This window comes from Ursus arctos, unplaced genomic scaffold (genome assembly GCF_023065955.2).
Source record: "Ursus arctos isolate Adak ecotype North America unplaced genomic scaffold, UrsArc2.0 scaffold_6, whole genome shotgun sequence".
In the NCBI taxonomy this organism is placed as follows: domain Eukaryota; kingdom Metazoa; phylum Chordata; class Mammalia; order Carnivora; family Ursidae; genus Ursus; species Ursus arctos.
Genome location: NW_026623078.1, coordinates 35,912,285 through 35,927,641, shown reverse-complemented (window position 1 = coordinate 35,927,641; position 15,357 = coordinate 35,912,285). Strand labels below are relative to the sequence as shown.

The 15,357-nt window shown below is 42.6% G+C and overlaps 1 protein-coding gene across 1 annotated transcript in view; it reads left to right on the top strand.

Moving 5' to 3' along the window:
* Window positions 1–835: 835 nt before the first annotated feature.
* ZNF704 (zinc finger protein 704) overlaps window positions 836–15,357 on the top strand; it is a 237,866-nt gene continuing 223,344 nt past the window's right edge. The window contains exon 1 of the mRNA XM_026495838.4: window positions 836–1,519. Within this exon, the coding sequence (XP_026351623.1) occupies window positions 1,037–1,519 (483 nt within the window). The 5' untranslated portion in view covers window positions 836–1,036. The remainder of the gene's footprint in view (window positions 1,520–15,357) is intronic.

Below are 15,357 nucleotides of genomic sequence, written 5' to 3'. Positions count from 1 at the left end.
GTGAGAGCTGAAAGCTTCTAGGAATGTAGCCCTTATAATCAGGCACTTAAGGTAAACATGCAGACAGGAAAGCTGAAAGACTTACGGAGTTAGCACATCCCGCAGGGAGCTCAATGGGCAGGGCCTAGAACTGTGCGAGGTCAATGAGACTGAGAGAGTGGCAGGCAATGTCATGAACCAGTATCTCGAAAACGCAAATGAGTCTGATAATTCATATTAGCAAGTGGCCCCAAATCTCAGATTGATATACCTTCTCGGGTTTCACGTAAGGTCAAGAGTAGTCCCACGCACTGCAGAAACCATGAAAATAACTTGCGGCAAATCTCTTCCTTCGAAGTCTGAGTTTGACCAACAACCCTACTTGCCCCAAAGTCTTCCGTGCACCCTGCACAAGGAATCATCTGCGGCGGGGTAGCGTTTGCCCCAGCGTCTGGGCCGAATGCTGAGAAGCACCAGATTTGCGGAGGCTGAGGGTAGGGGAAATAAATCCAGTCCGGGTTTTGTCTGAACGGGGGGACCGGAGAGCTGTGAGGAATGGCTCGCGAAGAGGGGGGCGGTGGTGGAAAACACACAACACAAACAGCTCGCGCGGAGGGACGGCAGCTGTAGGCCAGGACCGCGCGGGCGCAGCGGGCCGGGAGAGGCGCGCGCGGGCCCGGCCACCGGCCGCATGGAGCGCAGCGCGGCCCGCGGCTCCCGGGCGGCAGCGGCAGCGGCGGCGGCGGCGGCGGCGGCGGAGGCGGCAGCGCGCCGCTCGCTCACACCCACCCCCGCCCGCGGCCGCCGCGCCGCCCCGCCGTAGCCGCCGGCCGCCGGCGTCCCCGCGGGCCGGTCCAGCGAAGGCGGCGCCCGCGCCTCTGCAGCCAGTGGCAGCTGCAAGCCCGGGGAGGCGGCTCCCGCAGCCCCCCGCAGCCCCGCGCCGGGGGCGCCTGCGACCACAGCGGCCGCCCGGGGGAGGAAGAGGAGGAGAAGGAGGAGGAGGAGGAGGTGACAAACTCTCCGGCTCCGCGCCGCGGCTGGCAGCCCGCGGTCAGGCATGCAGGCGCGGCGTCTAGCCAAGCGCTCCAGCCTGGGCAGCCGCCGGGGGGGCGCCGCGTTGCAGGCGCCCGGACCCGCGCCTGTCAGGGAAGGCACCTTGCCCGGCCTCCCACCCCTCGGCCCGGGCCCGGCCCCGGCCCCGGAGAGCTGGAGGCCGCCGCTGCCGCCGCCGCGCAGCGCCGGGACCGGCCCCCCTCGGGCCGCCGGGGCCGCCGCCGCCTCGTCGCCCGTGCTGCTGCTTCTGGGGGAGGAAGACGAGGACGAGGAAGGCGGGAGCAGGCGGCGGAGGGGGCTCGGGCGCGTGGAGGAGAAGCCCCGAGGGGGCGCGGAGGAGGAGGATGACGACGAGGAAGACGAGGACGAGGAGGTGGTCGTCGAGGTGGTGGACGGCGACGACGACGACGAGGAGAGCGAGGAGCGCTTCCTGCCCCTCGGCCCCGGCCGTGCAGTCCCCAAGGGCCCGGCCCGGGGCGCGTTGAAGGTGCGTGCTGGGCACGGCGGCGCGCGCGGGACCCGCCAGCCCCGGGAGAGAGACGGGCCCGGGCCCCGGGGCGAGGCGCGCGGGCTGAGGCCGGGGACTGGCGACCGGTGAAGGCCGGGCCGGGAGGGGTGTGTCAGGCGGCGCCGGCGGCAGAGCGAGGGAACTGATTAGCTTACACCTCGGGCCCCCAGCACCTTTCCGAGGCGGTCGCTCCCCCGTTCCTCAAAGGCCGGGTCGGGTTTGTTGTCTCGTGTGGGTGCAGGGAAAGGACACTTCTCCCTGGCGAGGTAGGGAACTTGGATATGGGACGAGGGAGGCGCGGGTTTGCGCCGGGTGGGGACGCTCGAGGTAGGAGGGGGTGAGATTTTATTCTTCGCAGAGGAAGCAGGAGTGTCCTCCCTATTTTGAGGGCTCGTCAAGCTTACTGAAACTAGCAAGCAGCTTCTCTTGTCAAGCTTTCAATCCCTTCTTCATCCAAGAACAATTGATGAGTTTCCATCACAGATGTTTGTAAGGGAATCAGTAAGCCCAAAGCGAAAATCAAGCCCTTGGTTTCTAAATGCATTTTGCTGGCAGCTTTTGGCAGTGCCCCCCCCCCCCCCAACTCGACATTGTTTAGCATTTTGGGTTTTTTGCCATCCTCAGAATTGCAGATGGGGGGAGAGGAAATCGGGAAAAGTGGGGGTAATTTGGCATTAAAAATGGATGTGAGTTTCTGCTGAGAATTCTAGTGAAGTCTCTTGTGCACTGAAGCACTGAGAGATCTTTCCGTTTGTGTATCTTCAGGAGATAAGGGGTTTATTATTACACAACTGACTGGCTGGGCTTTCAGGCATGCGATTGGACAAAGCAAACCACGTTGAGGTTCATGCACAGTGTATGTTGCTAAGAAGTTTTGAGGGCAGCAAGTGGTAGGCGATGAAGTTAGTGCTTTTTCTCGAGAGTGGTTCTTAAAATCAACTGAGTAACTATTTACTGGAGTTTTCAGAGGATAGTGGTATGTCAGGAAGAAAAAAAAATACATAAACAAGCGAGCTTAATAGAGACTATTTATCTTCTGGAGCTTGGGGGGAAAAAAAAGCTCCTCAAAGCATGAAATTGCACTTCCAAAGAAATGCTAAACATCAGCATTTAGAATATCCCCAGAATAGACATAGGCACAAATTTCTTTTCTAGACCACCCTGGAAGTACCAGCTCTAGGAGTGAGAAATTTTCAGCAAGTAGTCATTCGGGATGATAGTTTTTGACAGTTGCTTGTTGGACTCCAGACCATGAGCACGCTCATTACCATGGTCTGCTAAAAAGCCTGCATTGTATGGCTACAGGATATAACTGGGTTTGGAATTAAGTCACATGGCATCAGTGACATTGAGTAAGGAGAGTAGTGATTCCTTAGTGTTTTTGTCCAGCAATACTGAAAATATGTCTTGTGGCTTGTAGTTTGTGACAGAAGAATTAATTATAATTTACGCTCGGTAATCAAAGTAAACCCAATGTAGGAAAAAATCAAACCTATAGAAACAGAATAACTAGGGTGTGGTAATTCACATTATCAAAAAAGATTGTTCATGTCTCGAAACAGATTTCTGTTAAATTTTTTTAAAAATGGGCTTCATTTTATAACTTTTTGTGGGCTTCATTTTATAACAGCTTTTCAGTAATGTATATATTGAATAGTTTGAGTATAATTCTTTTCATTTTTTTACTGTTTTAATGACATCTTGATAGTATCTGGAGAGATTTTCTAATGGACTATAATGGATCGTTTTATTCTAATGCATATAAAATGTCAACAACATATATATATATATATATATATATATATATATATATATATACTTCTGCATTCATTTATTCAAATATTTATTGAGCATCTGCTAGGTGCCAGGTGCTATTCTAGAATATAGCAGTGAGCACTTCCTGATGCTCAAATCTAGTAAGAGGAGTCATAGCAACAATCAAATAAACAAACAAGTGTGGCACTTGAGATTGTGATTCATGCTATGAGGGAAATCATGATGTCAGAGAAGAAGAGAAAGTGACTAGGGGGTAGACCTCCCTGAGGAGGGGACATTTGATCTAAGGCCTAAGACATGTAGCTTGGGAAGATCTGTCCAGCCGAGGGAATAAGAATTGTAAAAGTCCTGAGGTGGGAAGGAGAAAAAGTTGAGTATGGCTAGAACTTGGTAGGTACGACATACGAGATATGTCAGGGAGGCAGGTGGCAGCCAGCAACCTAGGGCTTGGTGGACTTTTTCAAGTAGAGTATGAAGTCTTTGGAAAATCTTAGCAGTAAAGCATACAAGGTGGTTTTGGTTTTTGGTTTTGGTTTTTGTTTTTTTAAATTTCCTGCTGTATGGATTATAGAGGACAGCAGGGAGAGGCAGGGAGACCAGTTAGGTGGCTGTTGGTGCCATCCAGGTCAGAGGTGAGGGCAGTTTGCACTAGGTTGAGAGGAGTGAAGTTAGAGAGGAGTAGACAAATTTAGGATCTATTGTGAAGATTGACCTGCAAGGATTTGCTGATCAAGGAGGGGAGGAAGGTGAAGGAATGAGAATCCCCAGTGTAAAGGTTTATTAAATGTGCCATTCGCTGAGATTGGGAAAACTGGGGGAACAACAGATTTTTGTGAAAGAAAAATCAAATGTTCTTTTCGGACATTTTAAGTCTGAGATGACAATTAGACACGTAAATGGAAATGTAATTAGGCAGCTGGCTGTAGGTTGTGGAGCTGAGGGGAGAGGTCAGGGCTAGAGAGAAAAATTTGGGAGCCAAGAGCATGTTGATGTCAGACTTGGGCACAGCACTGCTCAAGTTTGGTGTAGGAGGAAAAGCCAGCAAAGATGGACGAGAAGCAGCAGCCAGACAAGTTGAAGGAAACTAGAGAATGTGAAGTCCTGTGAGCCAAGAGAAGAAATCATTCTAAAGATGGAGAGTGGCGAACTGTGTTAAATACTACTGGGATATTGAGTAAGATAAACATAGAGACATATCCGTCTAGATGAAATAATTTAGAACTTATTGGTGTTCTTGACAAAAAGAATGTGAAGGCAGTGATGTGAATACAGCAGGCAGAGCAGTGAATGGGAGGTGAGGACATAGTGAGACATCTGAAAAACTCTTCTAACAAGTTTTGTTGGAAAAGAGAGCATAGAGAAGGGGGAATACCTAGAAGGCATATAGACTAAATTTTTTTAAAAAATAGGATACAGTAGACTATCTAGAGTAGGTACTAAAGCATTATGGGAAATTTCTGGTGCATACAGGGGATGCCTTCATTTTCTATTGCTGTGTAACAGATTACCACAGACTTTTTGGCTTACAATAGTTCTCACAGTATCTATGGATTAGGAGTTGAGGTTCCACTTAATTGGGTCTGCTGCTGAGTCTCACATGGCTGCAATCGAGGTGTTAAGTGGGCTGTATTTTCAGCAGAAGGCCTAACTGGGGAAGAACGCACTTACAAGTCTATTGAGGTTGTGAGTAGAATTCATTCCCTTGCATCTAGGTCTGAGGGTCCCAGCTTCCTGCTGGCTCTTGCCTGGAGGCTGTCCTCAGCTCCTAGATACCCTTTCCCTCTACTCCCCACAGTGCTTTGTTACTTGAGCTTCCTCAACATGGCCTCTTACTTCATCAATCAAGCAAGGGGAATCTTAGCACCTGTCTGTCTTAGCAAGGTAAAGTCTCATATAATTCCCTGTTATCACAAGAACAATTCTCCATCACTTTTGCAATATTCTATTGGTTAAGGGTGGGTCATGAGTTCCACCCACACTTAATGGAAGGAGATATACAAGGATATATCACCTTGGAGGAAGGTGAGGAACATTCTTGGGAAAGTCACAGTAGGGGAGACCTGTAACCCAAGTACAGGGGTTGGCCTTTGACAGAAGCAAGGGAACTTTCTTCCGTTGAACTAAAGAGAAGGTGGAGAAAATGGGTCCAGATGTGGGTAGTTGTATATTGGATGATGGTCAGATGAAGTAGTATTTGTCTTATGGCTTCTGTTTTCCCCGTGCAGCAGGAGGGGAGGTCATCAACTGAGAGTGGAGGAGAGTTGAAGTAAGAGTTGAAGGCATGGCTCAGTGCTGTGGGGGAGTAGGAGAGCAAACATACTGAGAAAGCAAATAGAGTTTCCGGATAGTATCAAGAGCCCATTTGATGTCTATGGTTTCCTATTTATGGTGCAAGCAGTCTGTCTAGGTATGTGATTTTCCCAAATTCATTCCACTGACTCATGTGTGGAGTAATAATAATAAAAAATGTTTATTGAGTGCCTACTACGGTCTAAGTGTATAGTGTCATTTCAACTTCATTACATATCCAGGAATCAGGCATTATTATTATCATCCTCGTTTTACAGAGTGATAAGCAACTTAAAGATACACAGGTATTAGTTGGCAGAGCAGGTGTGTGAGCCCTGAGAAGCTGAACTCCAGAGCTACCACCCTTATGCCTTATAGTGTACTGTCTCTTTGGAGACAAAGCAGAGAGCAGGATTCAGCAGGGATAGGGTTTTGCCAGGTGGGTGAGCAATGGAAAGAAAGAGAGGAACATATTGTTGAGGAAGTTGGCATGGCTGTGACTACAATGATGGGCTATGGGATTTAAGAAAAGTAAGGACAGGAGGGGAGTGAGGAATGGTGAAAAGGCCGTAGGTCAGTGGATTAGAGAAAACAACGAGTTAACCAATAAAACCAGTAAAAGAATGGGAATGAAAGGCAGCGCAGTTTGGATTCCAAAATGTCATTAGTATGAATGCATATTTGCCAAATATTTATGAGCCAAGAACTATACTAAATGTTTTATAGGAAGGAGGATCTCATTAGAAATGATGATTTGGGAATCAATATGGCCCCATTCTCCACAATTGAGGACATTGACTCAGAAATGAAATACTGCAGCTGACGTAGTATAGTCATAAGTGGGAGCTTGGTTCACACACACGGCCTGTGCTTTTAGTCACCGGCCTGGAATCTCCCATAATTTATTTGCCCATTTACTTCCAGAAGGACTTGGGATGGCTAAGGAGGTTGAGGAGTAGATGCTATGAAGTATCTGAGATGTATTGCTCGATTATTATAATGGACACTAATTTAGGCTTTAAATGAGATAACAAGAGAAACCTTGTGTTACAGTTTTCAGTTTCTGATCAAAGGAAGCTTATATATTTATCTGCAGTGACAAGATTCCCCCTTCCACTCCCCCAAAAACATGAACCTCCTGGGCTCCTATAGAGGAAATGCTAAGTACTGCAGTAAACAATATCTTTATCCAGAGTTTAATTTTAAAAAATACAAGGACACTGTCAAACAGAGGAAGGATTCCCTAGGAAGTTGTCATTCGATGAAGCAGAACAGTAGGGTAGAGATGAGGAGGCCTGGGATTGTGCTCTGTGATGCCATATACTAGTGTGAGGATAAGAACAGAAGCATCTGAAAGGAGCAGTAATGTATTGGCATAATAAGTTTAAGAAAACAATGGACATGAAAGACTGCTCGTGCTTCTATCAACATTTCATCTATGGAAAAACTGTGAAGACAGGCTTTTAAATGAGATAATATATGCCAAAGTTCCCACTTTTGGTGCTCAATAAATATTAAATTGAATGGAATCTGCTTCCTATGAGCCAGCTCTTCATGGATGGTTAACACATCTATTAGACTGTATCTTGAATATCAGATGACTTTAAGAATCCTTTGGCAGGGTCTGTGCAGCAAACACTGAATTCCAATTTGCTAACAAGCATGTGTCTTGCAAATGGTCTGTGTTGGCTCGAGTGAAAGGCATGTGCTTAAGATACCAGACAAAGTTGTCATTCACTGAATCGTAGACTGCTGGAGTTGGAAGGGAAACAGAGATTATCTAGTAATCCAATACCCTCATTCGACCACTAAGGACACCGAGACCATGAAAGGTGGAATGCCTTGTCCAGAGAGGGCTGCTTAGCAAGTTTGGAGGGGCCAGGATTAACACCCTGGTCTGCCAACCCCAAGTTATGGCCCTCCTTTCTGGGTTAGTTTCTTGTGCCTGGGAATGTTCTATAGTTCACTCCCTTAGAATTGTGGCTAGAGAAATCACAACCTTCTGAAGTGATCTGTCACTGCTTATCAACTTCTATTTTTTGGAATGTTCATCGTAGATAAAGGGCCTCAGCTAGAAGTGGCCTCACTGTGGCTGTGGTAGCATGTGATAGGATGGGCAGGACCCCCTGGGAATCCTGCCTGGGCCAGTCCTCCATCCCTGTGCGGTTTCCAAGGGACATGTGTACTCAGCCCTCAACTAGGACCTCTCCTCCTCCACCAAAACTTTACTACTAGTTGATTGTGGAAGCATTAGAAAAAAGAGGAGGAAAAGTGGGAAGTCACGCCCTACCCTGAATCTTCTTACCCCTGCCTCTTCACAAGGAGTCAGAGAGAGCTACAGCCCTGTGTGTGCTTGACTTCATAAAACAGAGACTCTATTCATTTGTAAATCTGTCCCAGTCAGATTACTGTATCTTCCACCTCAAGAAGGGCTCAGGGAGGAGAAGTATGGGAGCATTTCCCTCTCCAAATTCCAACCTACACAGAACAACTGGTCTTGTCACAGTGACTTGATATCAAGCGTGCTAAAGTAGAAGAAATGTGACTTTTTAGTTGCCCTGTGCAATCTCCTCTTAAGGTAAATGCATAGTTTCCATTAGACTTCCTGAAGTATTTGAGAATATTCCAGGGCCCTCATACCCAGCCTTCTGGCCCAGCCAAATCTGTATCATTGAAGTAAGGGTGATTTTCTTTGGGTTTGCTTATTCATGTTCCTGTCCATTCCCCCAGTAGACATTTATTGTGGGCTATTGTTTATCATGTTCCTAATACACATGTGGGAAATAACAGTGACTAAGACCTGCCTTCAGAGAGCCCGCAGTCTAACAAATTCCTGCCAAATTGTCTATAAAGAAGTTCTAAGCCCTTTTCCCTCCTTATTCCTAAGACCAAGATTAGATTTACTGAGGGACCTTATTTGCCTACCACAATTTGGGATGTAATTTGGATATATACCCCAAAACAATTGTAGCCAAACAATCTATATGAGAAAGATGTTATGGTTTGGCCAGGAGGTGATTTCTGAGTACCTAGTCTAAGCATGTGTTTAAATCACTGAATTCGGCAGATAACCTTGGTTGCTCTCACTGGATGAAATGGAACAGGATATAACTCTGAGGTATGCGTAGTAGAATTAGAGTGATTAAATTTTTACACTTCGTTGAAGATACCGTTTTGGAAAACCCAGTGTTACAATTTGTATGTAGGGGAAATAGGCTCAACTCTTAGATTTTTGAAGGCAGGTCTGTAATTTTGGGGTAAGAAGTTTGCAGTAACATATAAGAGGGGTAGGTTCATCCTATGGAATACCATGGGGCCTTGAGGTGCAAAGAAATAGAAGGATCCTGCCTGTGTATTGCTCCCTGAGGACTGACTTAGCGTGTGTTACGTTGATGCTATGTCAGCAGTTACCAGTGACACACTTGCTTTCCGTATGTTCTTGTCATAATGGAAGGTTAAATGAAAGTAAAATATCCCTGATTTAGACTAATTGGGGATTTCTCGTCAAAGTAAGTGAATGTCAAAAGTGCTCCAACATTTTAAATTAAATCCAATTTTTAAAGAGGCTGTGTGCTTGAAACACTATTTGATAAAACCTGTAGACAGAATAATTTTAGTCCATTAGTGTGACCTTCATTGTGGGCTCATGAGTGAGGTGGGAGAGAACAGGCTTGTGTCAAAGCGGGTGATCCTGCTGGCTACCCCTCACTCCACTGTTACCTCTCTGTAGATCAAGAAGGATGTAACAGGCTGTGGGTTCAAATTCTGCCGTCTCCTCTTACTAGTTGCGTGGCCTTATCAGGTTGTTTAATGTCTCTGGGCTTCAGTGTTAGCATCTATAAAATTGGGATAATATTGTCTTGTCATTGCCTATTATTATTGAATATGACCCAAAGACCTCCTGAAATTTGATATGGATGGCAGTTTATTTCCTTTATGCTCTCAGAAAGGAATCTTTTGTAAAATTTTGCTCAAGGATCCCAAATCCCATAGTTATTTTAACTATTACAACCTTCTCCTTATTCCATGCTACCGAGGTATTTAAGAAAGCTACTTCCTGAAGTGGCTTCGTTCATCTGAACTTTCTGGTGTTCTGTCATATATGTGGTGAGCTTGAATCTTCCTTTTCATCTCAGGAAGCTGTGAGTCATGTATCAACTTGTGCAAAGAGGGCAGAGGAGTTCTATCTCTTAGGTTCATCAGTCTGTTCAGATCTATAGTTCTTATATTGAAGTAAATCTGGCTACTATCCAAAGGGGCGAGAAGAGCCTTACCACATACATTCAATGTGTGTTGTTCAAAGCTGTGGTAGAAATACCGTGATGTCACCTTCCACCACCTCTAACTTGCATATGGCTAAGAATCTCTGAGGTGTGGGTTTGCCCTTCCCATCCTCCTCTGGATTTGTGTCTAGGACCTGTTGTACTTTTGTTTGGTGAAGAAGTCATTGTTTTTTCAGGAGATGGGGATGTGCAGCCTAAAGTGTACCCTTAAACTCTTGTACCTACTTGCTTCTACTATTGGGGAGATATCCAGAAGGAGTAAAAAGGACACTCTGGCTAAACAACTTGGGGAAATTCCAGTTAAAAACAAAGGCACAGTTTTTTTTAAGTTACAAAATATTTTAAACATAGAGGAAATTGGGAAAGTAGTACAACACTCATATACCTGTAAAGAAGCTACTGGTCATAGATACCAAGGGCCATTTTGAATTTCTAAGATGGTGAATATAGGTTGTGGTATTTATATATTTATTAGATTACGGAGCCTTTTGTTCTAGAGCATCTTTTCCTTGGGGTACATTTTAGGAAATACTGTTTTATAATTATTTTTATAAATGAGAAATCCATGGATAAGGGTCTTATACTTGAGATAAATAACTAAAACTGCATTATTAAAGAAATAAATTGTCACATGTGCAGAGAAAGATTAAAATGTTGTTTGGGGTGCGGGGGGACGCCTGGGTGGTTCAGTGGGTTAAGGGTCCAACTCTTGATTTAGGCTCAGGTTGTGATCTCAGGGTTGTGAGATACAGCCCAGCATCAGGCTCCCTGCTGAGCATGGAGCCTGCTTAAGATTCTTTCTCTCCCTCTGCCCCTCCCCCGCCATTCACACTCTCTCTCTATTAAAAAATGTCTTTTTAAGTTGTTTGTGTGTCATGCAATCTTCAAAATATTTCCCCTCATAAAGCTGATAATTTTTTCAGTATCAAGTTTTTTAAAAAAAAAAGAGAGAGAGTATTTCATGTGGTAAATTTTCACTTGTATATCTGTGAATACTGTTTTTGTGTGTGAAATTTAAGAACTGGTAGAGAACACTCACTTTCTTGGTAAAGCAGGCTCCATTATGGGTCTAGTGGAGGAGATGGGAGGTGTGAGAGGTGCTATCATAACAGAATTACAAAGTGCCTAGGGAACAGAAAATCACAAGGTGTTTATACTCAGGAAAATGTATTCAATGATATGTTTTCCACATTCTAAAGGAAAAACGATTTAAAATATTAGAATAGGGGCGCCTGGGTGGCACAGCGGTTAAGCGTCTGCCTTCGGCTTAGGGCGTGATCCCGGCGTTACGGGATCGAGCCCCACACCAGGCTCCTCCACTATGAGCCTGCTTCTTCCTCTCCCACTCCCCCTGCTGTGTTCCCTCTCTCGCTGGCTGTCTCTGTCTCTGTTAAATAAATAAATAAAATCTTTAAAAAAATAAAATAATAAAATAAAATATTAGAATAGTCTAAATGAAAAGAATGTATAAAATCACTAGGACATTGCAGTTGACACATTTTCTGTCAACAACAGTATGACTATTGCAAAAAGGGGGTTAAGCATTTGTGAACACTGAATACATTGTATAAGGACTCTTTATTGGATACTGTTCAATATTTATATCAGTATCACCCAACATTTAATACATCATAATTTATAGGGGGCCCTCATAGCTAACTTCATTTGACCCTCTTTGTAATCTGGAAGGTGGATATTATTATCCCCATTTATAGATATGGAAAATAAGCCCCAGAGAAGATGGAGCAACGCCTTTCTTTCTTTCTTTCTTTCTTTCTTTCTTTCTTTCTTTCTTTCTTTCTTTCTTTCTTTTCTATCTATCTATCTATCTATCTATCTATCTATCATAATTTTGTATCAAGTGACATAGATATTTGTCAAACACTGCAGAAAACAGTTGGGATCACCAGACTTTAAAAATAACTGGAATTGGTACTTAAGCAACAGTGGTAATTTAAAGAGAGAGAAGACTTTATTTTGGAGTAAATTATAAAAACAATATGAAATACAATTTTCATAAACACTTTCATATAGCTTGTTCATGCTTCACAAGTCAACTACAAGTGCTTAGTAAAGACCAAAACTCACTAATTTCTATTAATTTGGGCTAGGGACTCAAAGTTTATTTAAATAACAATTTTTTTAAAAAAAGTAAATTGTTGAAGCATTAAGAGAAAAACAAGTTGTTCCATACAAGGGAACCCCCATAAGACTATCAGATTTCTCAGCAAAAACATTACAAGCCAGATAGGAGTAGCATGATATATTCAAAATGCTAAAAGGGAAAAAATTCCAACCAAGAATACTCTACCAAGAAAGGTTGTCATTCAGAATTGAAGAAGAGATAAAGAAAGAGCTGTCTAGACAAACAAAAGCCAAAGGAATCCATCACCCTAAACCAGCCTTACAAGAAATGTTAAAAGGGCTTCTTTAAGCTGAAAAGAAAGGGCACTAATTAGTAACAATAAAACATGTGAAAGTAAAACTCTCACCGGTAAAGGTAAATGTAGTTAATTAGTCACTTATAAAGCTAATGTGAAAGTTAAAAGTCGAAAGTAGTAAAAATAACTCTACCTATGATAACTAAGGGACACGCAAAATAAAAAGGTGTAAAATGTGACATCAAAAACATAAAACTTGGGGAAGAGGAGTAAAATGGTAGAGTTTTAGAATGTGTCCAAACTTAACTTGCTCTTAGCTTGTTTTATAGACTGTTATATGTGAGCCTCATGGTATAACCACGGAGCAAAAACCTATAGTAGATACACAGAAAATAAAATGAGAAAGGAACCTAAGTATAACACTACAGAAAATCACTAAACCACAAGGGAAGAAAGCAAGAGAACAGCAGCACAGAAACAGCAGGAAAACAATTAACAAAATGGCAATAATTACATACCTATCAATAATTACTTTAAATGTAAATGGACCAAATTCTCCAATCAGAAGACACAGAGTAGCTAAATAGATTAAAAAACAAGACCCATCTATATGCTGCCTACAAGAGACTCACTTCAGATGCAAGGACACACACATGCTGAAAATGAAGGGATGGAAAAAGATGTTTCATGCAAATGGAAACCAAAAGAAATCTGGGGTAGCTATACTTATATCAAACAAAAAAGACTTTAAAACAAAAATTGTAATAAAAGACAAAGATGAGCATTACATATTGAGAAAGGGGTCACTCCAGCAAGAAGATATAACATTTGTAAATATTTATGCATCCATTAGGAGCACCTAAATATATAACTTAAATATATAAAACAAATACAGATTTAAATGAGAAATTGACAGCAATACAATAATGTTAGGGGACTTTAATATCCTGCTATGTCAATGGATAGATCACCCAGGCAGAAAATCAATAAGGAAACATCAGCATTAAATGACACATTTGATTAGATGGACTTAATAGATATATACATCCAATAGCTGCAGTATACACATTCTTTTTGACTATGCATGGAATCTAAGTGTACATATTGTCCAGGGCAGACCACGTGGTAGGCCACAAAACAAGACTCAGTAAATTCAGCAAGGTTGAAATCATGTCAAGCATCTTTTCCAACCATAGCACTAGAAATCAATTACAAGTAGAAAACTGGAAAAATCACAAATATGTGGAGATTAAAAGTCATGCTACTGAACAACCAATGGGTCAATGAAGAAATCAAAGAAGAAATAAAAAAATACCGGGGCGCCTGGGTGGCACAGTCGTTAAGCGTCTGCCTTCGGCTCAGGGCGTGATCCCTGTGCTCTGGGATCGAGCACCGCATCGGGCTCCTCTGCTAGGAGTCTGCTTCTTCCTCTCCCACTCCCCCTGCTTGTGTTCCCCCTCTCTCGCTGGCTGTCTCTCTCTGTCAAATAAATAAATAAAATCTTAAGAAAAAAAAAAGAAATAAAAAAATACCTTGAGACAAATGAAAATGGACATTTAATATACCAAAATCTATGAGATGCAGCAAAAAATCTAAGAGGGAAGTTTATAGCAATACAGGCCTACCTCAAGAAACAAAAGAATCTCAAATAAACTATCTAACTTTATGCCTAACGGAACTAGAAAAAGAGCAAACGAAGCCCTGTATGGGTAGAAAGAAGGAAATAATAGAACAGAAATAAATGATATTAAGACTAAAAATTCAGTGAAAAAGATCAATGAAATTAAAACCTGGTTCTTTGAAAAGATAAACAAAATTGGCAAACCTTTAACTAGACTCACTAAGGGAAAATGAGAGAGGTCTCAAATAAATAAAATCAGAAATGAAAGAGAAGTTATGTTTGATACCAAGGAAATACAAAGGACCATTAGGGACTACTAGGAATGATTATATGCCAAAAAATTGGACGTTCTAGAAGAAATGGATAAATTTCTAGAAACATACAACCTTCTAAGACCAAGTCATGAAAAAATAGGAAACCTGAATAAACTGATTACTAGTAAAGAGATTGAATCAGTAATCAAAAAACTCCCAACAAACGAAAGTTCAAGACCAAGCAGCTTCACTGGTGATTTCTACCAAATGCTCAAAGATTTAATATCTTTTTCAAACTTTTTTAAAAAATTAAAGAGGAGAGAATGCTTCTAAATTCATGTTTAGAGGCCAGTATTACTATAATACCAAAATCAGACAAGGACACCACAAAAAAAGAAAATTACAGGCCAATATCACTGTTGAACATAGATGCAAAAGCTTCAACAAAATATTAGCAAACTGAATTCAACAACACTTATTAAAAGAATCATAAACCATGAGCAAGTAGAATTTATTACAGAGATGCAAGGATGTTTCAAGATCCATAAATCAATTAATGTGACACACCACTTTTTAAAATGAAGGGTAAAAATCACGTAATCATCTGAATAGATGCACAAAATATTTGACAAAATTTAACATACATCTATTATTTAAAAAAAAAAAACCTCAACGAAGTGGGTATAGTTGGAACATAGCTCAGCATGATAAAGGCCATATAGGACAAGCTCACAGCTAACATTACACTCAATGGCAAAAATCTGAAAGCTTTTCCTTTAAGATCAGAAAGAAGACAAAGATGCCCACTCTCACCACTTTTATTCAGCATAGTATTAGAAATCTTAGCCATAGCTTTTAAGCAATAAGAAGAAATAAAGGCATCCAAATCTGAAAAGAAGAAGTAAAACTGTCATGATTTTATATATAGAAAACCCTAAAGACTCCACCAAAAACCTGTTAGAATTAGTATATGAGGGGCACCTGGGTGGCACAGCGGTTAAGCGTCTGCCTTCAGCTCAGGGCGTGATCCCGGTGTTATGGGATCGAGCCCCACATCAGGCTCCTCCGCTATGAGCCTGCTTCTTCCTCTCCTACTCCCCCTGCTTGTGTTCCCTTTCTCACTGGCTGTCTCTATGTCTGTCAAATAAAAAAAAAAAAAAAAAAAAAAAAGAATTAGTATATGAATTCAGTGAAGTTTCAGGGTACAAAATCA